The sequence below is a fragment of the Manihot esculenta genome, chromosome 6, assembly GCF_001659605.2.
Source record: "Manihot esculenta cultivar AM560-2 chromosome 6, M.esculenta_v8, whole genome shotgun sequence".
NCBI classification, from domain to species: Eukaryota; Viridiplantae; Streptophyta; class Magnoliopsida; order Malpighiales; family Euphorbiaceae; genus Manihot; species Manihot esculenta.
In genome coordinates this window covers 24,265,691-24,293,512 of record NC_035166.2, presented here as the reverse complement: position 1 = coordinate 24,293,512, position 27,822 = coordinate 24,265,691, and the positions used below count along the sequence as shown (strand labels likewise).

At 35.1% G+C, this 27,822-nt stretch overlaps 1 protein-coding gene and 1 pseudogene across 2 annotated transcripts; one reads left to right on the top strand and one right to left on the bottom strand.

Moving 5' to 3' along the window:
• The first annotated feature begins 138 nt into the window (after nt 1-138).
• On the top strand, nt 139-2,236 carry LOC110616596 (annotated as a pseudogene).
• A 2,915-nt stretch (nt 2,237-5,151) lies between these two features.
• Nucleotides 5,152-8,753, bottom strand: LOC110616594 (protein DEHYDRATION-INDUCED 19 homolog 6). 2 transcript variants are annotated; one of them, XM_021759018.2, is made up of 5 exons: nt 8,534-8,753; nt 6,853-6,995; nt 6,401-6,478; nt 6,036-6,256; nt 5,152-5,534 (listed from the first exon to the last, which is right to left on the bottom strand). In XM_021759018.2, the coding sequence occupies exons 1-5, from the start codon at nt 8,610-8,612 to the stop codon at nt 5,435-5,437; spliced, it is 621 nt and encodes a 206-aa protein (XP_021614710.1). In that variant the 5' UTR covers nt 8,613-8,753; the 3' UTR covers nt 5,152-5,434. The 2 variants fall into 2 exon arrangements, with proteins under 2 accessions (XP_021614710.1, XP_021614711.1); XM_021759019.2 differs by having other exon boundaries at nt 6,853-6,968; nt 8,534-8,736.
• Nucleotides 8,754-27,822: the final 19,069 nt, after the last annotated feature.

The following is a 27,822-nucleotide window of genomic DNA, read 5'->3' as shown; positions in this document are numbered from 1 at the left end:
GGATGTTTTGATGATGATGAGAAATTCATTACTTCACTTTAATTAGAGATTTGGTTTGGTGTCATATGCATGGTTTCACGAGTTATGTGGAATCTAATGTTGAAATTAGCAAGTTTGCTCATTATAGCGAGGATGGTTGATTATCTATTCTATGAGCAGCTTGATCGGCCACAAAGGAATTAAGGGTAAGTTTTTTGTTTCTTTCTTTAATCACTCTAGTAGGGCCATTTACAGTTCCAATATAAAATGCGGACTTTCAATCCATTACATATAAAGTTAATTCTGATTCTAATTCTGCAGTGCTATTAGTTTTTCGGTTCACCATATGCTCTAAGATATTAGAGTTTTCTATTATAGTTACCATCCATATTTACTCTCACATCTCAAATATTTGCTGCCGGTGATTTTTGTCAAGTAAATATTGTTGCATATATTGTAGCTAAGCTTTGCCAACATAATGTATTTTTGCCGGATTGGCAATAGTATACTATACTTGTTGTAATGAAACCTTACTGCAGATTGCAGCCGTGAAATGCAAATGTTTGATTTGTAGGCAAAAAGAAAGTATAAACTCAGCTTGAACTGAAGAAACAGATAATAAAATGGATCCTTTCTTCCCTATGTGCTCTCTTGGCAATCTCAAAAATCTCACTCTCCATGGCAATTCCAGCCTCGGCCACAGCCCTCACCACCTCTACACTAGTTCAGCCTCATGCCTCCCCTTCCTTTGCAAAACCCACCAAGCTAACTCCCAAAACCCTACTCTCCTCTTCCTTCATTTCCTCCTGCCTCTCTACCACACCCTCTCCTTGTTCATCTTTCTCTACCACACTCTCTCCTTATCTTCCTCTACCATCACTACCCGCGGCCGCTCCTTTAACGTCCGTGCCGCCCGAGGGAAATTCGAGAGAAAGAAACCCCATGTCAACATTGGAACTATTGGCCACGTCGACCATGGGAAGACCACTCTTACAGCTGCCCTTACCATGGCTTTAGCCGCTACCCGTAACAGCGCACCCAAGAAATACAATGAAATTGATGCCGCCCCCACCATCAATACGGCCACTGTGGAGTACAAGACTGAGTCCCGCCATTATGCCCACGTGGACTGCCCTAGTCACGCTGATTATGTCAAAAATATGATTACAGGTGCTGCTCAGATGGACGGTGCAATACTCGTCGTCTCCGGCGCCGACGGCCCCATGCCCCAAACCAAGGAGCACATCTTGCTGGCAAAACAAGTTGGAGTTCCCAGCATGGTGGTTTTTCTGAATAAACAGGACCAGGTTGATGACGAGGAGCTTTGGCAACTGGTGGAATTGGAGGTGCGTGAGTTATTGTCTTCTTATGAGTTTCCTGGTAATGATATACCCATCATTTCTGGCTCTACGCTTTTGGCTTTGGAGGCCTTGATGGAAAATCCTAGTATAAAGCGGGAAGAAAATCAATGGGGCGATAAGATTTATGAACTCATGGATTCTGTGGATAGCTACATTCCAATTCCCCAAAGGCAGACTGATTTACCATTTTTACTTGCTATTGAAGATGTGTTCTCCATTACTGGTCGTGGTACTGTGGCTACAGGCAGGGTTGAAAGAGGGACTATTAAGGTAACAGTAGATCTTGTGGGGTTGAGGGAGACTAGGAATACTACTGTGACAGGAGTAGAAATGTTTCAAAAGATTTTGGACGAAGCCATGGCTGGTAGATAATGTGGGATTGCTGTTGAGAGGTGTCCCAAAGGCTGATATCCAGAGAGGAATGGTTTTGGCTAAACCTGGCACACTTTCTCCGCATACTAAATTCTCTGCCATTGTGTACGTCCTGAAGAAGGAAGAGGGTGGTAGGCGTTCACCATTTTTTGCTGGTTATAGGCCTCAATTTTACATGAGGACTACTGATGTGACTGGTAGGGTCTCTTGAATTATGAATGACAAGGATGAGGAGTCAAAGATGGTTATGCCCTGTGATCGTGTGAAGATGGTCGTTGAGCTTATTGTGCCTGTGGCTTGTGAACAAAGGATGAGGTTTGCTATGACAGAAGGAGGGAAGACAGTTGGAGCTGGTGTTATTCAGTCTATCATTGAGTAGATAGTAGATACTGTACGAGGAAATGCTCTTGGCTTTTTGAATATTTTTGAACTTTATGTACTCAGTTGAGCAATTAGTTTCACCATTTTCGCCAGAACTTTTCAAAGCCATTATCATATATTTTGCAGTTTTGTTCTTCTTTTGCACTTTTTGACTGTTAGCCTTGTTCAATTATATTTGTGTCATTATTTTAATTTGACTTGTTCATCCACTGTTGCCCGTGTTTTTTGCTTCTAATTGCTAAACTTCAACAGCTTTGAGTTACATGTATCAAGAAGAGATTGTGGTTGCTGATTTTATTTGTTAGACCGTCTTTCAATTCAAGTTCTGTGTTTGGAACTCTTATGAGCAGAATTCCTGTCATATCTCTCTTCTCTCAGGTCGTGCATATGAAGAATTGTAGAATGTCTGTTCTCTCTCAAGACCATGATTTAACTGCTATCAAAGTCAGTACTGGCACAGGCTTACGTGCACTATAAAGTAGGAATACATGTTTGATTGCATGTAGGTTCATGGATTGCGGAGGTGCTTTAGACTTACAACATCAGTGCGCTGTCCCTAGTTCCCTGAGAAATATTTTTTTCCGTTGGGATCAGTTTTTACATCGTAAGCAAACTTTTCTTTGTGCTTTTCTTCAATGTCATGAAGGGTTCTCTTCCATAATGCTTGGTAGGTCGTGTTTTATATTTATGTTTTTTTTCCTTCTTCTGGACGGCTCTTTCCTGTAGTTATCTTGCATCTTTCCCTTTTGAATATTGTGTGTTTCAATACAAAGCTCAGGTTGAAATTTTCTTGATTGACACTCAAGTCTATTGCAGCTCTTTAGATGGTAATTCTCCTACCCACCTGCATTTGTCCTATAGTCAGGGCAAATGCAGGTTTTTAGAAAGGTTTTTTTTTATATTCAATATACAGGTATCTTGGATCACTAGAGGTGTTTGAAAAAGTGTATGATTTGAACGTGGATTCCTCCAATTTTGAAGTGGGTCGTCAATATTCTAGCAAGATGCAAGGAGAGTTTAACTGTTTTTGCCTGATGAGCAGATTCTCTGCACAACTGAAGTCCGTAAACTTCCCACGGTGGCTAAATTTCCAAAGCCTGTGATAACACAAAACTCCAGTTGTCTCGCGTTTTAACTTTTGTCTTTCATTTGAAACGCTGGAGATTTGACAGATCCATGACAGACAAGAAAGCGAGTCCTACTCTCCTGGCGAAGTTATTAATTCTGTATTAAGCCTATTTTCGGTGGGGACAAACTGAGAATGAGAAACAGCTTCATTGGTAACATGGGCGAAATCTTGTGAACCAAAAGTGTCCAGAGGACTTGGTTTTAGAGATACGGCTTGCTTTAATAGAGCCTTATTGATAAAAGCAGGATTGAAGAATTCTTTCTAAACCTGATTCTCTCATGGCAAGGTTTCTTAAAGGCAAAATATTTTCCTCATTCCTCTTTCATGCAAGCTAGGATTGGCGGTAGAAGCTCCTAGGGTTGACGAAGCATTATTTGGGGCAGAGGCATTTTGCAAGAGGTTATTCGTTGGAGCATTGGCTATGGTGAAGCAATTATGTGTAAAACTGATAAATGGGTTCCCAAATCCTTCCCTAATGCTCCTAGAGTTAAACCAGACCATGATCACTGCGTAGTATGAGTTTCTCAATTGATAGACTTCCATGATCAATCTTATAATCTTCGAGCTCTTAAGGCTAACTTTTTGGAGGTAGATATCATGGATATTTTAGCCATAACTATCAGTCTCTATAGGAGGGATGATGAGACTTCACCAAGCTCATCAAGCATGGGATTTATTCTGTTAAATCAGGCTATTGGGTTGCCAGGAATCTGTATGCTGCTTCTATGCTTAATAATTCTGTTATTGCACGCTCTAGTTCCACTTCTAATTTTTCAGCCTTATGGAAAAAAACTGACAAATTCCTTTACCGAGGAAAATTTCTATCTTTCTACGGCTCATGTTTCAGGATAAACTTCCTTGTTATGTGGCTCTGCACCGAAATTTTCTCAAGACCTCTCTGTCAATTCTGTTCTGTGGAGTTTCAGAAGCCTCGCATTTTCTTTCTTGCCCCAGGTCAGCAAGTGTTTGGACTTTTATCTTTTTTTGGATTCAGATCAGCTTGCATTCCAAATTTGAATATCCAAGATGCTTGGGATGTTCTTACGGGTCCTCTCTATGAAAGGCCTGATGGCTCCTCTAATACAATCCGCAGTGTTTCTCTTATGGCAATTTTGGAAAGCTATAAATAATCTCATCTTTTGAAATTATTCTATGGAGGCAACTAGGATTGTATCTCTAGTTGAACAACATGCTTCGGAGTTCAACAGAGCAAATTCTTGAGATGTTTTGGGTGTTATCCAGAGCAATATGATCCTCGCACAACCGTTTGATTGGACCGCTGATATAAATTCTTTTAAGCTCAATTTTGATGCTCAAGAGGATAAACCTAGAAATAAAGGCACCATTGCTGTAGTAGCACATGATCATTCGGGAACTCCTATCTTTTGGCTTTGCAAATTGGTTTTGGGGCGATCTGACCCCTTAATCCTGGAGGCTCTTGCATGTAAAGATGCTACAGATTTAGCTGTTCTTCAGAATTTAGACGAGGCATGCTTTGAGCGTGATTTCCTGGCTGTCATTCAAGCTGTAAAGGGGCCTATAAAATTGTCCAAGATATTCAGGATCTTGCTAAAGGAGGGCTGTCTTTTAGCTTCTCACATGTCAATAGGGAGACGAACAAAGCTGCACATTCACTTGCTTCAAGAGCCTTACGTGATCAAAATTTTCTGTATGATCCTTGGCACAAGAAAGCTTTTTTATTGTTCAATGCCAATTTGAATGAAATCACATCTTTAGACAACACAAAAAAAGAAGAAAAAAAAAAATTCCAACAGCTACAACTGAGAGGGCAGGTGGAAAATCCGGGAAGGGCAGAAGGCAAATAACAAAAAAAAATTAATGACACCTTCCACTTCCCATCAGCAAATGTTAACCAACTTATTCATTAAAATTTGTTTCTGGTTACTGTAGTAAGATATAGCATTACCATTAACAATAGAAGAGTTCACTTTTCTTCTCAGTAATCATTAGATAAATGTAGTTTTTAATGATATACATCATATGTTCAAACTTATTAGCCATTCAAGGAATGTTATTTCTAGAATTAGAATACCTAACATGGAGACTATTTGCCTTTCCTAAAATCATGCACCAGTACTAAAAACCCTCCAGTGTCTGTATGCAGCATAATTCATGGTGGTGAATGCAGAGTGATGCAGCCCCTTTGCATCATATGTGGAAAACTTCAACACCCTGAGTCGATAACAAAGCTCTAGAAGATGGTTGAGGCAATCAAGTGTTGCACAAATGCTGCTCTCTGCCTTCTCTCTTCAGAGCCCTCCTCATCTCCATCAGGTGAAGATATATCAGTGCTGCACGTAATAAATGCAATATGCAATTAGTGGTTTCCCATTTCCAAATCTCCTCAAAATTTCATTTATTTTGGTTTCAGAAGTTCATCTCTCATCGAATACCATAAATTTCTGCTCCCAAATCTCGGTAGTGGAGATGAAGTGAACAGTGCAACAGAACTAAATGTACATAACACATCTTTCTTCTCCGTGGAGTTTACTTATGGAAATATCAGCAACTTAGTCCAGCACGTTTATGAAAAATGAGCAAAATTTTGCCAACTCATGGAAACTATCGATAGTAAAGACAGAAAATCAGCAGAAATCCATGTAAATATTGATGACATGTGATGCTTCTTATATATCTAAACCTTCATAGTAAATGACAGGAAATCAGCAGCATTTTCTGTTCCCTAGCTGGTTTCCTGATCTCCCACTTATTTCATGGAAATCAAGTTTGATTTTGGCTTCGCCTGAACCCAGAAATAGTAAAAAAATCATGATGCCACAAGAGGAGCATACCTTTTAGACTGTGCAATTCTGTTGGAAGATTCATCTTGTTGGCTTCCTTTAGAGTGTGAATGAGATGAACTATCAAGAAATGGTGAGACAAGTGGATCTGGTGCAGGTTCATTTGTGTTTGCCCTGCCATTTGTAGAAGATCCAAGAAATGAACTAAGCTCCTTGCCAATCATAGCTGAACTACCAGCCCAGAGACCAGATTTTAGATATTTTCTCCTTCGCTGCAAAGGAATTAAACATGTGAATTCAAAGTATAAAATAATGCTTAAAAGATTATAAATTCATGCACATGTTAAATCCTGAGTTCAAGACTAAGGATGAGTTGAGTTGCAAGCATGGGAAGATCGAAAACGAGAGAAAATAACCTTCAATGAACTTGCATGTTGTACTATGAAATTCCCAATTACATCCTTCCCTAGATTTGCTGCACAAAGTGGGCACACCTGAAACAACAACATTTAAGTTACCTTCAGATTCAAATTTCATCCAATGGCATAAAGAATCAAGTACTGAAGGGCAAGATAACCAATTAGAATGCTGGCTACAACTTTTATCTCCTTAAACAGATTGGGTTGAACAATATCTTTAAAGCACTTCATAACAAATGTCATGTTTGTCAGTGGCGCGACCCATGATTTTGGAAGGGAACCACAGCAGCTACCGTCAATGGAGGAATCAATACCAATGCAACTTGATGATTCATTATCAAAAGCTTAGTTACCAATGAAAGTTTGCCAATATATCTATAGATACATATAAATAAGCCGAAGGAACATGCATGTACACCGCATATTATCAGATAAAGAAAAGCACATACTGCATTTTTCAAGTCAAAGCAGTGTTCATCCTGCAGATGGCTGCAGAGCAAATGAACTTCAATGTCTACATAGCAGAATGGGCACGGAAAGTAAGCTCTAGCATCCTCATCTCCATCTGAATCATCAATTGCCAAATGATTATCTGTTGACAGATTACAAAATGGATGGAAGCAAAAAAGAAAGAGTTATATGAATGACATATTCATCAATCTAGCAGTAGTTGTGACCAGTAAGGACAAAAAGAGTATACAATGGTTTCGAAAGCAAGGTACAGCTAGGATTCCACTAAACACCAATTCTATAAATGCAAATCAAAAGAATGGAAGTGAAAGAAAAAAGGAGAAGGAAAATATCCTTTTCAAAACAATTGTTGCACTAATCGGAAAATACTTACTTCAACCTAGTCTACATGAATCTAAAAGACAATAACATTGGACCGACATAAAAGAAAATGGGATCTATATAACTGCACTTTAGGTCAATGTAGACAGGATCTAAACAAGAATTTCCCATAAAGGTAATAGTATCTACAAATATATCTCAAGTAATTCTAGTCGGAGGAATGAGCTCATGCAGATACTTATAAATCCACAAATCATGGGTATGCTCTAACCAAGCAAATCTCTAAAAAGTAAATAGCCATAAACTTCAACCACTTTGCTTTAAACTAAAACCTTAATGATCTCAACCTCTGAACCTTCAATAAACAATCCTAGAAAAAGTACTCAAATGAGCAGTAAATATTTAAATAAACTGAATCTATGAAGACTGATGAACCAATTCAAACTGAATCTCTTATGGAACTATTCCCCTTCTAAAGCTTCTACTCAAAATTCCCTGAAATTCATCCTTTTAATGCACGCTGACTAGGCTACTCAAGCGAAATGTTAGACCTCCCACCTTCCCAAAACTTATTTCATCTTCTGATTCATCATGGTAAAATTCTTCTTCGCTATTAGCATAATATACAACACAAAATAAGTTACATCACTGTCCTGTTTAAATTCAAGGAACCAGATGACTTGATCAAAAGGTTTGATTTTGGCTTGAAAGTTTCTATTTTGCATTTGAAAGCTTTGATCTTTTCTCCTTGGAAAACCAAACAACAACTTTAATGCATCAAGTTCATAGAATAAAGTCCTCTGGAGCTTTGACATATTTAAATCAATCTGAAAGACCCTTAACAATTCCAGTATATAATTAACGGATCAAATAAAAATTCCCAAGATTCCAAAGACCCAGTAACAAAATTCCACAGCCGTCAAGGAGAATCTACGAGTCTAATCACATGCTTCTACCAAGTAATTAGTTTTGTCTCAACTTGTGTACTAATCTGAGATAGATGAGACTCAAACTCGCTCTAGCTCATACAACAACACCAGAGCACAAAAAAGAAAAAATACGACACTACTTCCCAAACCCATGATTCTCCTGAAATCCCTCAAAAAAAAATAAAAACAAAAGATTATCCCAGACAATTTATTATATATAAAATTTTTTAAAGAAAATAATAATAATAATAAAAGAAAGCTCTTCAGACATGCCAACTAGACAAAGATTCACTCAAAACACAACCAGATTACAGAACCTCACAAATAGATTCTGGCTTCTCAAAAAACAAAACAGAACTTTAAAACAAGCAAAAAAGATCAAAGCATTTTCGAGAAATGAAGCGATTACCAGAGTTGTAAGTGGCAGCTTGTAAAGCAGAGAGGTGCTTAGCAGCGTTAACTCTTGAGGGCCAGTAATCGACATCCATGTTGAGTCAGCTTCCCAATGAACTGCGTCCACTCAGTGGCTTCCGGCGAGAAAGGTCAGATTCCTGCAAGGCAGTGTTGATGGGTATGGCGGTGGTGACTACTTTCATGCGAAGATTTAAGCTGCTCTTATATTGCGCTCTGACATTCAGAGAAGCTTTTCTGACACACAAAAGATACTTCATGGACGTATGACACGTGGCGTTCCGATTGAGTTGTATCTTATTTTGTTTACTTTAAATAAACTAATTACTATTTGTCTTATAAGAAAATAAACTAATTAATAGGACCAATTGCTTTGATGTAATTATTGTTGAAAATATATATTTATTTAAAGAGATAATAATAATAAAAATAAAAATTCTGAACGATTCACATTTTATAAAATATATTTTAAACAATTAATTAGTATATTTTAAATTGATTATTTAAATTTCTTTATATTTTACTATTAAATGGCCTCTTAAATTTAATAAAAATATAATGCCACTCAGCTAATTATAAAAAAATTTAAATTTTATTAATTTTAATAATTATACTCTAAATATTTTTATTTTAATAAAAATATTTTAAATTAATTTTTTAATTTGATTTGATTTAATTTTTAATATTAATTCAGTTTATTTATAATTTTAAATAAAATATTTTTACAAACTAATAACTTATTTTTTGATATTTATTTTTTACAATAATAAAATATAATTTTTTTTATGTAATTATAAGTTATAAGTATTTTTAATAATATTATATTTAATAAATTAAGAATTATAATTGTTATTACTTGAGAAATTAATTATATTTATCATATTTAATTTAATAAAGCTAAAAATTAACTATCAAATTAATTAATAAAAAATAATAAAATTTACTTTAATTTGTAATTATAATTTATATTTTTTCTTATGAATTTAATCATTTTAAATTTTTTAAACTAATTATTCATTTTCAGTAAATATAATAAATATAATTAATTTTGTTTTAAAAAATCATAATTCTTGATTTATTAGAAATAATATTATCTTAACACAACTTATAATTATAAAAAAGTTACATTCGTCATTAAAAAATATATTAAAAAAATGAGTTCAACTCATAAAAATATATCATATAAAATTATAAATAAATCGAATTAACATTAAATATCAAACCAAATTAAAAAATTAATTTAAATATATTTATTAAAGCAAAAAACTTTAGGATATAATTTTTAAAATTAACAAAGTTTAAATTTTTTTATAATTATCTATTTTGATTTATATTAAAATATTATTTTTTTATTGTTAATATTTTTATTAGATTTAATAATTAAATTGAATGTTAAAGTATAAATAAATTTAAGTGGTTAGTTTAGAGTATATTAATATTTATAATTTAAGTGTATTTATAAAATTTATACATGAATCTTGTTAATACTATTTATTTTTTATATTAAACTAAAAAAGGATAATAAGTTATTTTTGAAAACAATTTATTTAGAAAATATTTTCCATATATAAATCATTTTTTTTTCTAAACTAATGGAGCCTATGTGTATACTGAATTTATTATTTTTTTATGCTTATGTCAATTTTCTCTTGCAAATTTATATATTTACCTTGGAAATAAAAAATATATATATATTCTTAGATAGTTAATTTTAAATTGCAAATATTTGTTTGTTTTCATGTTTTGTGATTTATATTGTTAAACTAAATCAACAAATAGAATTAAAATAATTTATTTTGATTTAGTTTATTTCATTCTATGATTCTGATTTCTTTTATAAAACAAATATTAGCTATTTATTCTTTTATTTAATTCAATTTAATTTCATTGTTATTGAATTCTAACTTTGATGATATCAATGAATTCAAATTTCGTTGTTAAAATAAATTTAAAGTTTTGATAATTTGCTCTTTTTTTTATTAATCAATAATAAAATCATTAACCATTATTAAAACTGCTAATATTATATTTTAAAGATAAACCACTATTTTTGAAGAAGTAGTATAATTTTGGAAAAAGAAACCTGAATTAGATTTTATTCCGAGGGAAAAAGAAAAGTCAAATGGATGAGGACAACCTCAAAAGGTTTCTGGAAAGCAAGTGGGGGTTGCCAGGAAAATTCTGGACTGTGGAAGTTGCTTAGATGCGAAGGATGAGAGATGGATGCAGTGCATTGAACTAAGTTGAAGCATGCCTACACAAAAAAAGCCCAAACAACCAAAAAGCCAGCCTTCTGCTGTGGGACATCCCACATTAAACTATTAAATTCTGTGGTCCCGCTAATTGAATTTTTTTTTTTTTTAATTCTTTCATGAATTTTAATATTGAAATAATTTACTTTTTTGGCTCATATTTTTATATATTTTTTATTACATAGTGAGCATTCTAAATGAAATTGTTTGCAATTAAATAATGGAAGTATTATTTTTGATATTTTAAAATTAAAATGATTGAAATCAAACTTTTAAAATTTTAATTACATCACAAGAAAAAAAAAATTATTGAAGTACTAGTCATTAAATTTTTAAATTTCATGCTAGTATTAACTAAAAAATTGTGAAATGTAATTGCACTTAATTTCATTTGAAGAACTCCACTTTAATTTTTGAGTTGATAAGAGGACATGGAATGGCAAAACCATGGGCTCTTTTAGAAAAAAAAGAAAAGAAGGAAGAAAAAGAATATATATTCATTATTTACAAACGACAATAATAATGCTGAGAAAGAAGAAAACGCGGAGTGGGCTCTTGGGCTCCATTGGATATGATTGGGCCAAGCATGGTGGGTAAGGGGTGGATCCCAACTCACTCTTAAGAATTCATAATTCATCAAGAAATCGGCCCAAAGCATGCACTAAGAAACCAATATTTTCTTCTTCCCCTTTGGATGCTTTTTTTTCTTTTTACCATGCAAACAAATTTACATTAAAATAAGGTGTTGTGTTTTTGGACAAAGTATATCAAGGATTGCAAGCTTTTAAGCTACAAAATGAATGAACATAACATGTCCTACCTAGCTCTATGTTCGACCCATCCCTGAAGGTTCTGAATCTCATCTCAGCATAGTAAAATTACAGTGTGGAAACTGTTAGAACAGTGAATATGTAAACTAGTTTTAAGACGCGTGAAAGAAAAATACTTTCTTTTAGGTGTTAATTACCCCATTATATTTGCTGCAGGGTTATGGCAACACTCTTTCAGAATACAACAAAATCAAAAAAATTACAGACAACAATTCTTTAATTTTCTAAAAGAAATTCAAATTGAAGATTTAAGGGAGAATGAGAAAGTGTATATAGAGTTTGGAGTAATTGTTTGTAACTGTTCGAGACATCTTTTCAGACAGACATATTTGTATATCTGTTAGTAATTGTTGACTATTGAAGGCACCTTTTCAGACAGACATGTATGTATATTTATTAGCAACAATTGGGAATACCTTTTCAAAAAGATACAGACATGTCTGTATATCTATTTGATAAGTGGTTGTCGAAACCGTCAAAAATAAACCTATTATCAATCAACAAATAAATTTGTAGATAGTGGCAATAGGGTCGAACCACAGGGAATTGACACCAATGATTTTCCTAATAATGACTAGGTCAAGTAAATAACAAGTAATTAAAAGAGGGGGGTTTGAGTTGATAGATTAACACTAAATAGCAAAAGAAAGCAATAATTTAAAGATGAGTAAATCAATGGATGAAAAGCTTCTAGTTGAAGTATGGATCTATTTCAGATTGTTTAGAATTGATCATTGATTCTTTAATACTCCTATTTATCTCAATAAATTGGTTTAGGATGTGGAAGACGCTTCTCACAATCCAAATTCCTCCTTAGTTCTAGTTTGATTAGGAAACGTTCGCTAATCAAACACTAATCAACAAATTGCCAAGGAACGTCCTTGGGGTATTATAGCATCGAACAACTGTTGACTGCATTAAGACTTAGAGAAACCCAATTCTATCCTTGCCAACCGCATGGTCAAGTTTAGATTATGCAATTTGATTAAATGTGTATTTGAACAACCTAAGTAATTACGGACCTAAATTATTCAAATAATTGTTACTCAAGCAATTAAAAGCAATAGGCCTAAATTGATTCTAAAAGCAAAGCAACAATTATGGAAAGATCAAATTGCATAAATATTGAAAGTAAATAAGAGTTTAACAATGGAGATTTAAATCTCCCAATTCATCACAAAATCTGAAATTCACCAACTTCAACTAGAAAAGAGTGAAACTAGCCACTCATGGTGGGCAAAATACACAAAAGAAAGAAGAGAAAAAGGGAAGAAGCTGCAGAATTTCTGGAGAGTTTCTGACGAGTTGAGTTGCTGATCAGAAGATGATTTTGCTGGTTTTGAGACTCTCTTTTTATAGCTGCAGAATTTCATCCACCTAGGGTTTCAAAATCCCTTTTTGATTTGGTGTTTGACTCCTCTTATGATGTTGAATTTAATTGCAATTGGAATTCCTTGGATGAGAAGCTCTTTCGTGGCTCTTGGTTTTATGTTGGTAGTGATTGGGTTGGATTTGGACTTCTGAAAATTTGGATTTCTGTTTTCTGCCCAATTTCCCGCTCTTCTGTCAGTTTCTGCTGTCAAAGTGATTTGCCTGGTGATTTGAGTGTTTTGGGCAAATCACTGACCCAATCACTTTTCTGTGAGTCAGTCCTCTCTGCCTCTGCGAGTGATTTGCCCAGTTTCTTCGAGTGTCGTGGGCAAATCACTGCCCATATCACTTTTGCCTGTTGCCTCCAGTTTTCTGCTTCAGCTTGATCTGGGCAGATCACTGGGCAAATCACTAACCCAATCACTTTTCTGTCAATTTTCTGCACTTTTTCTCCAATTTTCCAAATTCTTCCTTTTCTGTAAAAACAAGATAAAAACCATAAATTAACCAAAAAAATGTGTAAATAAACAATAATAATTATGATAAAAATGTGGCTAAATTGTGCTTGATCAAATACCCTCACACCTAGCTTTTTGCTTGTCCTCAAGCAACAAATAACTTAGTCAATCAAGCTCCTTTTTCTTTTGAGCCTAAGTACCACTTAATTAGCCCCCCCTAGACTCCTAAATTGAAGTATCACAATATAGAATACATGCACTAAGGTCATCCTCTCCTTTCCTTGTTTCCTTTCACCTACCATGGTCAAGAGAAAGGTTTTTGTCTCAATCGTGCTTATTCCTTTATGTTAGGTTTAATGCAACCCCTAGGAGTGATTTGCCACCTCTCTTTCTCCTTTTTATTTAATTTTTATTTTTATTTTCAGCAGCACTTATTCTTATCATTGCCTGAAAAAGTCTCTAACCTTTTTACACGATTGTGTACATGGGTGATACACCCCCGGTTACTCAGTTAGTCACTTGTTCAAGTGGCTACTAGCTCTGTTCATAGTCTAGACCATCAAAACTTATTTGCTTGAAAAAGTTACTGACCTTTTTACGCGATTGTGTACATGGGTGATACACCCCCGGTTACTCAGTCAGTCACTTCTCCAAGTGGCTATTAGGCTCAGTTCATAGTCTTAGACCATTGGAACAGGTTTACGATTTGTGCTTTATGCTGGTTTTTCATGATAGTTTGGGCAAATCAGCTCTTAGGGAGTTACACTAACTTTGTGTTTGCATGTATTTGTATTTTTATTTCCCCTGACCTTAGCAAATTTGAGGATTCAATTCAAGAGAAAAACTCCCTAAGTGAAGGTAACATACTGTGAATGATTCAATTTAAGCTTAAAAGGGTGGCAAATCAATGGGGTCATGAGATAAGGAAACTCTTTTAACCTTGTTATCTATGTTGAGTAGAACAAAAGCTAAAACAAAATTCTGTGAGTGTGTGCTGAAAGTGAAAAAATGTGTGCAAAATGTGTGAAAGGAAAAAAAATTTGGTGTGTGTCATAGGGCAAAAAGATGCAAAAAGAAACAAAAAGAAAGCAAAAGATGATGTAATCAATGCAAAAATAACCTAACAGTACCCCCACACCTATCCCAAACATTGTCCTCAATGTTTAAACATATATATAAAAAATTTTAAAAAGGAAAGGGAAAGGGACTTCCTGGCCTGGGGGTGATTTGGCCAGTGATTTGGGCAAATCACTGGTCAAATCACTGTCTGTCACGGTGGTGGGGCAGAAAGTGTTGAACCAGCAGCTGCAACATGCTTTCCATGTGCTGCATCCTGTTTTGAGCCTCCACCGAATGGTCTTGAGGTGCCTTTTATGTCCTCCAAGGTCCACCCAATTGTTTTCTTGTGCTTCCTCAACACATCAAGGAGCTTTCCTTCTTCTTCTTGGCTGAGCTGGTTGAAAATAATTACTGGAAGTGTATTTCCAGCTCCCAAGTAGGCATGTTTGAGGTGGCTAAGCAAGGGTTTCAGATCTGGTGCTTCCTCTGTCTGCTGGTTTTTTGTCTGCTTGCTGTCTGATTTGGGCTGTGATTTGGGCAGATTATCTGGTGATGTGGGCAAATCACTCTCTGTCAAGTCTGTCTGCTCCAGTGATTTGGTCTGTGATTTGAGCAGATTATCTGGTGTTGTGGGCAAATCACTGGGCAAATCACCCATATCCAACAAGTTACAGTAGATTGCTGTTTTTTCTGCTTCAGTGATGTTGCTGTCCACTTCTCCTTTCCTGCAAAGACCATCATAAAGTAAATTTTCTTGATCAAAATCAAAAATTTCTTGACTTAAATCATCAATAACATCAAGGCCATAAACAGGAGAAACATCATTGGGGAATTTCATGGCATCATAAACATTAAATTTGATAACTTCCCCTTCAAACTCCATAGTCAATGTGCCATCATGCACATCAATTTTTGTTCTTGCTGTACTTAAGAATGGTCTTCCAAGTAGGATATCAGAGGTGGTGTTGCTCTTGTCTTCCTCCATGTCAATAACATAAAAATCTGCTGGAAAGACTAATTGGTCCACTTGCACCAACACATCTTCTAGCACTCCCTTGGGGTAGACAACAGATCGATCAGCCAATTGGATCATAATGCTGGTGCCCTTGAGTGTACCTGCATTCAACAAGTTAAAAATGGAAAGAGGCATGACATTTATTGAAGCTCCAAGGTCACACATGGCCTTCTTTATTCCTATGTTGCCTATTTTGCATGAAATGGCAAACATTCCTCTATCCTTGCATTTGGTGGGAAGTTTCCTTTGAATGACAGCTGAGACACACTCCCCCACACTTACCTTTTTATGTTCAGCAAGTTTCCTCCTATTGGTGCATAGCTCTTTGAGAAATTTAGCATACCTTGGTATTTGTTTGATAGCATCAAGTAGGGGTATGTTGATTTCCACTTTGCGAAGTGTCTCCAATATCTCTTTTTCCTCTTTCTCCTTTTGGGATCTTGCAAATCTCTTTGGGAAGGGAGGAGGTACCTTGAATTTCTCCATAAGTTGCTGTTTCTGCCTTTGATTGGATTCTGCCTGGTCTGTTGATTTGGGCAGATCACTCTCTGCCTTCTCTGGTGATTTGGGCAAATCACTGCTGGACAGCTCAGTTTGCCCAGCGATCGGGTCAGTTTCTACTAGTGAATTGGGCAAATCACTGCCCTGATCACTTTTTGGCAGAATTTCTTCTATGGCCTGTTTTTGCAATTTTTCAGCCCTATTGTCTTGCAATTCTTTTCCACTCCTCAATGTGATGGCACTAACATTTTGTCTTGGATTTATCTCAGTTTGGGAGGGTAGCTTCCCTTGAGACTCATATTTGCTCATTGAAGAGGCCATTTGGCTCACTTGTTTCTCAAGACTTTGCACAGAATTTGCTAAATTCTTCACAATCTCTTCAAGAGGTGCATTAGAGTTCTGAGGTGCAGCTTGGGCTTGATTCCTTTGCTGGTAGCTCGGATATTGATTTTCCCTTGCATAACTGAAATTTGGATGATCCCTCCAACCTGGATTATAAGTATTTGCATAGGGATCATACCTTCTTTGCCCATTGAAGCCTCCAACAGCATTGACTTGCTGGTCCTCCTCTTGAAGGGAAGGACATAGATCAGTTGGGTGGTTGTTGGCACATATTCCACATGTCTTGGGCTGCTGAATCTGCTGGACTTGTTGGGTTTGACTCACAACAAGGCTACGGACAGCATTGGTGAGTTCAGAAAGTTGGGATGATAAAATGGAATTACTCACCTCATTTACATTCCTTGTTGGCAGCTCTTGGTCTCCAAATTGTTGAGAAGCTGCAGCCATGGAGGAAATTAAGTCCCTCATCTCTCGAGGTGATTTTTTTTCAATTGTTCCTCCACAGGCTGCATCAATAAACTTTCTCTCCGAGGGTAACAGACCTCCATAGAAATACTCAATGAGAGATTGGTCAGAAATATCATGCTGGGGGCAGCTTGTGCACAATTTTTTGAACCTTTCCCAGTACTCATACAAGCCTTCAGAGTGTTTTTGCCTTATGCCGCTAATTTCTCGACGGATGCCTATGGCTTTTGAGGTTGGGAAGAATTTTCTCAAGAATGCCCTCACCATATCGGTCCATGATGTGATGGATCTGGGTGGTAAGTAGAATAGCCATTCTTTGGCATAGTCTTCAAGAGAGAAAGGAAAAGCTCTAATTTTGACATGGTCTTCTAAAATACCTTGAGGTCTCATGGTTGAGCACACAATGTGGAATTCCTTCAAGTGCTTGTGAGGGTCCTCATTTTCAAGGCCTCTAAATTTGGGAAGGAGATGGATCAGACCTGTCTTTAACTCAAAAGGTGTTGTCAGTTCAGGATAAGTTATGCATAGTGGTGCATGGTCTTCAGCTGGCATAGCTAGCTCTCCGAGGGTTCTCTCCCTTTGTTGTGGAGCTTGGACAGGCAAGTTTCTAGCTTGATTTTCAGCTTCAGCAGCAGGTTGTTCTTCCATTTCAGGAATTTCTGCAGTAACCCGGATTCGGGTATCTAGTTCAAACGCAGCAGTGTTTGGCGTGACAGCAGGTATGTCTGCTGGTGCAACAAATTCTGCAGCAGGGGCAGATGTGACAGCAAGTGCTTCAGCTGGTGCAGAAAAATCAGTAGGTGCAGTAACCGTTCTGTGAGATGGTGTTGCTGATGAAGATGCTTTTGAGGCTTGGTTCCTCAAATTTGCTGGCTTCCTTAAGCTCTTGGCAGTTTTTTCAATCTCCGGGTCGTAAAGAAGAGTGTCTTTACGGCCAGACCTGATCATAAAGGGAAAATACATTAGTTTAAATCAATTCCCCGGCAACGACGCCAATTTTTGATAAGCGGTTGTCGAAGCCGTCAAAAATAAACCTATTATCAATCAACAAATAAATTTGTAGATAGTGGCAATAGGGTCGAACCACAGGGAATTGACACCAATGATTTTCCTAATAATGACTAGGTCAAGTAAATAACATGTAATTAAAAGAGGGGGGTTTGAGTTGATAGATTAACACTAAATAGCAAAAGAAAGCAATAATTTAAAGATGAGTAAATCAATGGATGAAAAGCTTCTAGTTGAAGTATGGATCTATTTCAGATTGTTTAGAATTGATCATTGATTCTTTAATACTCCTATTTATCTCAATAAATTGGTTTAGGATGTGGAAAACGCTTCTCACAATCCAAATTCCTTCTTAGTTCTAGTTTGATTAGGAAACGTTCGCTAATCAAACACTAATCAACAAGTTGCCAAGGAACGTCCTTGGGGCATTATAGCATCGAACAACTGTTGACTGCATTAAGACTTAGAGAAACCCAATTCTATCCTTGCCAACCGCGTGGTCAAGTTTAGATTATGCAATTTGATTAAATGTGTATTTGAACAACCTAAGCAATTACGGACCTAAATTATTCAAACAATTGTTACTCAAGCAATTAAAAGCAATAGGCCTAAATTGATTCTAAAAGCAAAGCAACAATTATGGAAAGATCAAATTGCATAAATATTGAAAGTAAATAAGAGTTTAACAATGGAGATTTAAATCTCCCAATTCATCACAAAATCTGAAATTCACCAACTTCAACTAGAAAAGAGTGAAACTAGCCACTCATGGTGGGCAAAATACACAAAAGAAAGAAGAGAAAAAGGGAAGAAGCTGCAGAATTTCTGGAGAGTTTCTGACGAGTTGAGTTGCTGATCAGAAGATGATTTTGCTGGTTTTGAGGTTCTCTTTTTATAGCTGCAGAATTTCATCCACCTAGGGTTTCAAAATCCCTTTTTGATTTGGTGTTTGACTCCTCTTATGATGTTGAATTTAATTGCAATTGGAATTCCTTGGATGAGAAGCTCTTTCGTGGCTCTTGGTTTTATGTTGGTAGTGATTGGGTTGGATTTGGACTTCTGAAAATGTGGATTTCTGTTTTCTGCCCAATTTCCCGCTCTTCTGTCAGTTTCTGCTGTCAAAGTGATTTGCCTGGTGATTTGAGTGTTTTGGGCAAATCACTGACCCAATCACTTTTCTGTGAGTCAATCCTCTCTGCCTCTGCGAGTGATTTGCCCAGTTTCTTCGAGTGTCGTGGGCAAATCACTGCCCATATCACTTTTGCTTGTTGCCTCCAGTTTTCTACTTCAGCTTGATCTGGGCAGATCACTGGGCAAATCACTGACCCAATCACTTTTCTGTCAATTTTCTGCACTTTTTCTCCAATTTTCCAAATTCTTCCTTTTCTGTAAAAACAAGATAAAAACTATAAATTAACCAAAAAAATGTGTAAATAAACAATAATAATTATGATAAAAATGTGGCTAAATTGTGCTTGATCACTATTAGTAATTGTTAGAGACACATTTCAAAGTGTCAAGTCTTTAATTTATAATATAATTTATTAATTTTGAATTTCCTCCAAAATATCCCTCCAAAACACTTCATGTTTAAATTAAAGTTGTCCATAATATAAACACTTAAAAAGTCTGATAATTTTTTAATGTGGGATTATTTATTTTCATTCTCACAGCTTATTAAAACAAGTTATTTTTATAATAATCCCCATTTAGCTTGTTTAAAACAAGTTTAGGTAATATTTTCACTCATATAAAATGTATCTTTCGACTTAAACCTTTTATTAGTATAAATATATTAAAATTTTAAGAATCATAGGTGATTTATAAATTTAAACTTAAATGCGTATTGTAGAACCGGAAATACCATACAAGTGAAAATTATTTTCTCCAATTTAGAAGTTTCACTAGATAAACTAGTACTAATATGGCCTTGTGCTACCTCCTGAATTCATGAATATTTACAGTTAAAACTATTAAAGCGACACCATTTCTCATATTCATATAGGTGAAGCCCTTATTTAAATAAGATATTTTCATTAAGAGTGTCATTACTCCTCCTCCTTTATAAGTTAGTATTAACTTTATATATCATTTAATGATCACAAATTTTACATTTAGTTCCCTTACTAATGATTTGTTATTACCCTTTAAACTTTGCTTCAATGATTTGCTAAAGAAAGTTGAGTTCTCATTATTAGTAAGTCTAGCTAACAAGTCTTAATCCTAAACCTGCAAATATGTTTTTTATTAAATATCTTGAGAGTCCTTCAGGAAATGGATTTGCCAAGTTATTACAGGACTTAACATAAATAATTGTTATTATTCTATCAGCAATTAATTGCCTTATATATTCATGTTTCAAGTTTATATGTCTAAATTTATCATTATATACTTTACTCTACGCTCTAGACATGGTTGTTTGACTATTACAGTGTAAGGAAATAGCTAGTATCGGTTGTGACTACAACTTTATATCCAATAATAAATTTCTCAGCCATTTTGCTTCCTTACTTGTTGTACCAAGAGCTATAAACTCAGATTTCATAGTAAAATGTGTTATACATATCTGTTTCGTTTATGCCCAATAAACAACACCACCACCTAGAGTAAAAACTCATCCCGAGGTAGATTTATTCCCATTAACACTAGTCATTCAACTAGCATCAGTATAACATTCTAAGACAACATGAAACTTATTATAAAACAATTTGTAGCTCATAGTTTTCTTTTAAGTAACAAAGTGCTCTTACTATTGCTTTCCAATGTTCTATACTAGGATTACTAGTATATCTTAACAATTTACACACTATAAAAGCAATATCAGATTTAGTATAATGCATAACATACATTAAACTACATATAGCACTTGCATATTCAAGTTGAGCTACTGTTCTACCAGTATTTATAGTTACTTTGCATGATACATCATATGGAGTATTTGCTTCTTGTATATTCAAGTATTTGAACTTATTTAGTACTTTCTCAATGTAATGAGATTGACGAAGAGCAAAACCCTCATTGTGTTTCTCCACTTTGATACTTAAGATTGTATCTATCTCATTTAGATCTTTTATCTTAAACTGTGATGCAAGATTCTTCTTTGTATCAATCACACCTAATATGTTAGTTTCAATAATTAATATATCATCTACATAAACACATATAATAACTCTAAAATCATCTGTAAATTTAGAATAAATATATTTATCTACATTATTATGCTGAAAATCATATTTTAAAATTACAGAATCAAATTTTTTATGCCATGTTTAGGTGCTTGTTTTAATCCATATAAAGTTTTAACTAATTTGCAAACTTTATTTTCATTTTCTGGTAGAACAAAATCTTCAGGTTGTTCCATATAGTCTTCCTCATCCAATTCACCATTTAAGAATGCAGTTTTAACATTCATTTGATGAACATATAAGTTATATATCGATGTTAAAGTCAAAAGAATTCTAATGGATGTGATTTTAGTTACTGGTGCATAGGTATCAAAATAATCTATTCATTCATTTTGTTTAAAACCTTTTGCTATCAATCTTGCTTTGAAAATTTGGATTGAACCATCTGTATTATATTTTCTTCTAAAAACTCATTTACAGCTAATTGGTTTAGAACTAGGTGGTAAATCTGCTAGAAGCCAAGTATTATTGTACATTAGTGAATCCATTTCATCATTAATAGCCTCCTTCTAAAAAGAAGCATCCCTTATTCCAATGATTGGCTGAGTGAATAAGTCAACTTCAAAGTGAATTTGTTGTGTGAAGAGTGCGTTATGACTTATGACCACCTGCCTGGTGGGGGCGGTTCCTCCGTTGTGGGTAAATGGGAAACCCAACTCTACAAACCCGAGGAAAGGCTGCACAGCAGACTGTATTGTTTCTTGAAATGTTTTAGGATTATCCTCTATATTTAATAAAATAGAAATTTTATTAAGAATATCAGTTCTATTGTCTTTAACTAGAAAAACAATAGACTGAAGACATAAAATCTGAACGTTCTTTACAAATTCTAGCACGTTGACTTCTCCTAACTTCATGAGGAGGAGGATTATTATTTTGAGTGGTGTTTGAATTTGGTTCCAAATCAGTTCTTGGTTCACTAATAGAATTACTGTTATTTATAAATTCTTGATTGAAATCTGAATCATTGTGGAATTTATTTTCAATAAATTCGATATCTCTTGATTCTATAATCACATTAGAACCTAAATCCAATATTGTGTAAGTTTTAAAATTTTCTGTATATCCAATAAAAACTCCTTCTAAGGCTCTAGGATCCAATTTCATTTTCTTTGAATCAGGAACTTTATAATATGTTAAGCAACCCCAAACTCTAAGATAATTTAGGTTTGATTTTCTATTTTTTAATTTCTCATATGGAGAAATTTTATATTTTTTTAAAGAAATTCTATTGTGAACACGACAAGCTGGAAGCAAAGTCTCACCCCACAGATTTTTTGGCAATTTAAAATTTACTAACATAACATTAAGCATATCAACTAAAGTTTGATTCTTCCTTTCTGCTAAACTATTTTGTTGAGGTGTATATAAAGCATTAGTTTGATGAATAATTCTATTTTCTTCACAAAAGTTAGAAAATTCTAAAGGAAAATACTCACCACCTCTATCACTTCTTAAAATTTTAATTTTCTTTCCCTTTTCATTTTCAACTTTAGATTTATAATTCTTAAACATTTGAAAAGTTTGATCTTTATTTTCCATTAAATACACATGAGTATATCTAGATGTATCATATATAAATGTGATAAAATATCGATTTCCTCCTCTGGTTAATATGCCATTTAACTCACAAATGTCAGAATGTACAAATTCTAAGATTTCTGTATTTTTTTCAACTTTTGAAAAAGTTTTTTTTTTATCCTTTTGCTTGAATACAAACTTCACATACCCTTTTATCATCTTGTATATAAGAAATTAATTCATGTTTAGACATATATTTCAAAGATCTAAAAATAAAATGTGTTAATCTATCACGCCATAACGATAAAGGTAACTCAACAATATAAATAGAAGATTCAGTCATATTATTTATAGTAGATAGTTTGAACATTCCATCACAGACATATTCCTTGCCCACAAACAATTCATTCTTGGACAAAATTATCTTATCAGACTCAAAGATAGCATTAAATTCTTTCTCACTTAATATACTAGCAGAAACAAGATGTTTTCTCATTTTCGGTACATGTAATACATTAAGCAACATCAATTTCTTTCTAGAAGTGAAGTCCAACTCAACATCTCCTTTGCCCATTACCTTTGCAGTATTGTGATTTTCTATCAGAACTTCTTGTCCATTATTTGCATTTGTATAAGCCTTGAATAGTAATTTTGTAACAGCCCGAAAACCGAACTGCCACCGGCACTAGGATCCAGATCGACTTAAGGTTGCCGGGACCCGTAGTAAGCCTGCTATCCTGTCTGTATACCTGTGAAATCCCCTACATGATCATACATGTACTGTAAAAATATAAAAGTTTTCTTCATTCCAAGGCTTAACCTGTGCATGCACTCTCTCTGTGCTCTACCAATCCCTACTAGAGCTCCTCATGGCTCTAGGCGGATCAAACTCATAATGTTAAGCCTGGTTTTGCTCATAAATATACAACAGTAAAGAAACATACAAAAACTGATCATGTGACTCCACAAAGGGATTACAAGTCTTATAAGTCAAGCACCATTCTATACACTGTACATATACACTATCTCTTTACATTTACATGTCCCCACTAGCTATTACAACACTCTGTACTCTTCCTGTACCCTGCTGAGTTCTCTCTGACCTCTGAACCTGCACAACTGGAGTTAGGGGAGAGGGATGAGCTACTATAGCCCAGTGAGTAGAATAGTCAAATAACAGGTGATAAAACATGCTCTCATGGAATGCAACACATAATCACATCACCTCGGCCGGACGGATCAAAACTCCCTCTATCTCATCTGGGGTACCTAAGTACCATGTGCCTGGTCCCCGTAGGGCTGTTCCAGGTCTTTGTGTTGTGCCTGGTCCCCGTAGGGCTGTTCCAGGTCTTTCCTCTGAGGGCTAATGAATCCTCACGAAGTCCGTGCCGTCTCACATAAGCAATGTACAAGGAGCAATGCCAAGTACAAGGATAAATGCAATGCATCATCTTGGTGTACACTAATGCACTCACCCTAGAGCATATTCATGATGCATGAAGCATGATAAAATATTCAGTTCTCAGATTAAAACATTAAGTTAAGTTCCACTCACCTTTGGTTATCTCTGAACTGACTCTGCAGGTTCTGACACTGGACTCACTGCTGATTTCCCTGATTCCTCTGGTCCGTACCTACACAGGTGGACTCAAATGAGGGACCAAACTCACTCAAGAACAGCTCTAAGAAACTCCCCAAACCCCCTCTAAACGATCCTAAAACCAACACATAAAACATGCAAAAGAAAGCTGGACAGGGCACTTTCGGCGGCAGGTTCGGCGGCCGAAACCCCTCTCCAGAGACGAAACTCCTGCATGTTCGGCGGCACCTTCGGCGGCCGAAGGTCTCGTCCAGAGATGAAACTCACACACTTTCGGCGGCCGAACTCCCTCTTTCGGCGACCGAAAGTCTCTTTCTAAACCGAAAGCCTAGCTTTCGGGGGCAACCTTTGGCAGCCGAACTGCCTCCACAAGGGGTTCGGCGGCCGAACCTTCCTTCGGCGGCCGAACCTGGTTTTGCCCGAAGGACAGAACCCTGCTCTGTTTCATGCAAACTTTGCCCAAACACCTACAAACATGCATATCAACTACTCCCAACTAGCATATACACATATATATGCACAAAGGGGTCTAAAACGACCCTAAAACCCCAAACAAACATAGCACATAACACTAAAACATGTTTGAACACCACAAATCATCCAAAACCTCACCTAAACCTAAACATGCATACTACCCATACAAACGTCATAAAACCTTTCAAAATCATCAAAGAAGCTCAGGATCTTCACTTACCTATTAAAGAACTTGAGGATGAAGGATCCTAACGTGGAGATATGAAGAAAAGCTCTTCCAAAGATCCAAGCTTCAAAACTTGGTTCTTTTGTTCAAAACCTTCATAAGTCACCAAAACTCTTAAAACTCTTGAAAGATTTGAGGAAAATCATGGAAAACATGAAAGTCAACGTAGGAGAGGCTGAAACTCACCTCTGGCTGCAAGTGGAGGAGAAATAACCTCCTTCCACCGACCCTTGGCCCTTTTATAGGTGGCTGGCCAGACCACCTTCGGCAGCCGAACGTGAAGCCGCAACCATGCAATGTTCGGCGGCCGAAAGTTACCTTCGGCGGCCGAACCTTTGCATTTCTCCCTTGTTGCTTTTCTTTCAAAACTCAAGTCTTTTAACACTTCAAAACATAAAAACAAGTGAAAAGACTTTGGAAAACATATGCCTTACCCTTCTCGAGGGTTCCGACACCCGAGATTCCACCGGACTACAGGAATTCCGATGCCGGACTCGAGCCGGGTATTACAAATTTATTATTGGAGACATGAACAGTGGCACCAGAATCAAACCACCAACTATTTGCACTCTTGGTGGAAGCCATATTAAGTTCTGATTCTATAACCATTCCAATGCGCAACTTAGATATCATTGCAATAAAATCTTCATTCTTCAGTATATTTGCTTTGTTGGAATTTTGGATAGAATTGTCTTTCTTTTGTTTCTTCAGAAGCCTGCACTCATGTTTGTAGTGCCATTTCTTACCATAATGGTAACAAGTTTTTCCTTTTTTTGAACTTTTGAAGTTTCCAGAATTGGAAGGACTTGCATCATCAGAAAATTTCTTCTTATTCTTCTTATTCTTATTGTTATTCTGATTACCTTCAACAAAGTTAACCTTTGTTGCAGATTCAGTATCAACACTTTTAACACAAATTCTTGTTTCTTCCTCTATTTGTAAGTTTTTCTGAATTTATTCCAGAGAAAAGTCTCTTGTTGTATGCAATAGTTTTTTCCTATAATCATTCCAACTAGAAGAAAGTTTTGATATTATTCCTCCTACTTGTAATGCTTCAGAAACAACTATCTTCAAATCTTTCAATTTAGATATAAGGTTCAATTTAGATATAAGGACTTACAATTCATAAACTTGATCCATGATAGAAACATTCTCAACCATCGAAAACTTAAAATATTTCATTATAAGAAATTTATCCACACCTTGTTTTTCAGTGTTGTACTTGTACTCCAATACCTTCCAAATTTCTTTTGGAGATGACTCAGAGGTGAACAAGTTGTAGAGCCTATTTGACATATTGTTAAGAATGTGTCCTCTACACAACAATTCATCTTCTCCCCATTTAGTACATTATGCCTTGACTTGATCAGTATCTTAAGATATTGGTGCATGTAAATCAGGATACAGTACATACGAGATCTTCAGAACAGTAAGCAAAAAGAGCATCTCGTCTTTGAAACGAACAAAATTTATTCCAGCAAATTGGTCCAGTTTTACAAGTTCTTGATTCATAACAGAAATAGCTTTTGATTCCACAATTAACTCCTGAAAATTGTTAGAACAATGGATATATAAACTGCCTTTGAGACGTGAAAGAAAAACACTTTCTTTGGGGAGTTAATTGTCCCATTTAAGGGAGAATAAGAAAGTATATATAGAGTTTAGAGTAATTGTTTGTGGCTGTTGGAGCCAGCTTTTCAAAAACATTTCCAAGTGCCAAGTCTTTAATTTATAATATAATTTATCAATTTTGGATTCTTTTCATATTTAAATTAACGTTTTCCATGATATAAACATTTAAAAGGTCTTGTATTCTATGTGGAATTCTTTATTTTCATTCTCAAAACTTATTAAAACAAGTTATTTTTATAAGAGAAACTATTTATCTAAATCAAGTCTACATAAACCCATAGAATATATACATGAGACTTCATGTGAATCCAATCATATAAATAAACTGAATATCAACTTATTTTTTTGGTGTTTATAAGCTATTATAAATCTATTACATTACTATAAATAAACACGTCACTTAACTTTTAGAGCTTATAAGCTAGTTTGACCCGTTTACAAGTTAGACCAAAACCCTCTAAACCTCTTATAGAGCTTTAATGCCTATTCAACTAACCTTGTTCAGCCACTCACATCGTTAACAGAAACTGGTCCGCCATCTCCTCCATCAAGCCAACTTAAACGAAATTAGTAAATCCAAAGGGAACCTCACTATATACATGCACCATATTTACCAAAACAAATCAAATATATTCAAACAAAGTGAGAGACTGCCAAGGTGGAAGCCGTCTTCTCTTGACAAAAGAATAACTAGGTTTCTTGCTTTGAAGGATGTTAAATTTGAGTTAAAGTCTAATTCACCCAAAAACTAACTTAAAAGGATGTAGTATCCAAAATCATTATAAAAGATAAATTACTTCTAGTTCAAATTAATATGAAATTCAAGAAAGTTCAGATGATTCCACCAGAAAAACTTCCATGATTTTCAAAGAGAAAAGAAAAGGGGCTCAACTTTAAAAGGATTGTCTCTCTAGTATTACAGAGAGAGGTTTTTTTTTATTTTTTTTTAGTTTTTATTTTTTTATGCTTGCTATTTTTTGTTTTAGGAATGAAAGTTATATATATATATATATTTTTTGTTAACGTGACTTTAGGACAGAAAAATTGATAAATTTTCCGTTAAAAAAATAAAAAATAAATTAATTTCTTTTTTCTGAGAATAATAATAATAATAATAATAATAATAATAATTATTATTATTATTATTATTATTATTATTATTATTATTATTATTATTATTATTATTATTCTGATCTAAGTAGCACACCAGAAGGGAACCCAAATTCAGTAAAGTTCTGGTGAGCAGGGCAAAAGGGCTCAAAAGAATTGAAAGTAAGTTCCACGATTTCCACGCTCATAATCTGGTTTTTCACATGAACTACCTTGCAGCAGTATCTCATTTTATTTA

Excerpts from the sequence above, each read along its gene's own strand:
- LOC110616594 (XM_021759018.2), bottom strand. The coding sequence starts at position 8,612 with ATGGATGTCGATTACTGGCCCTCAAGAGTTAACGCTGCTAAGCACCTC. Across the intron at positions 6,479-6,852 it reads GCTTTGACTTGAAAAATGCA|GTGTGCCCACTTTGTGCAGC; the intron begins GTATGTGCTTTT and ends TTGTTGTTTCAG. Across the intron at positions 5,535-6,035 it reads AGAATTGCACAGTCTAAAAG|CACTGATATATCTTCACCTG; the intron begins GTATGCTCCTCT and ends TATTACGTGCAG.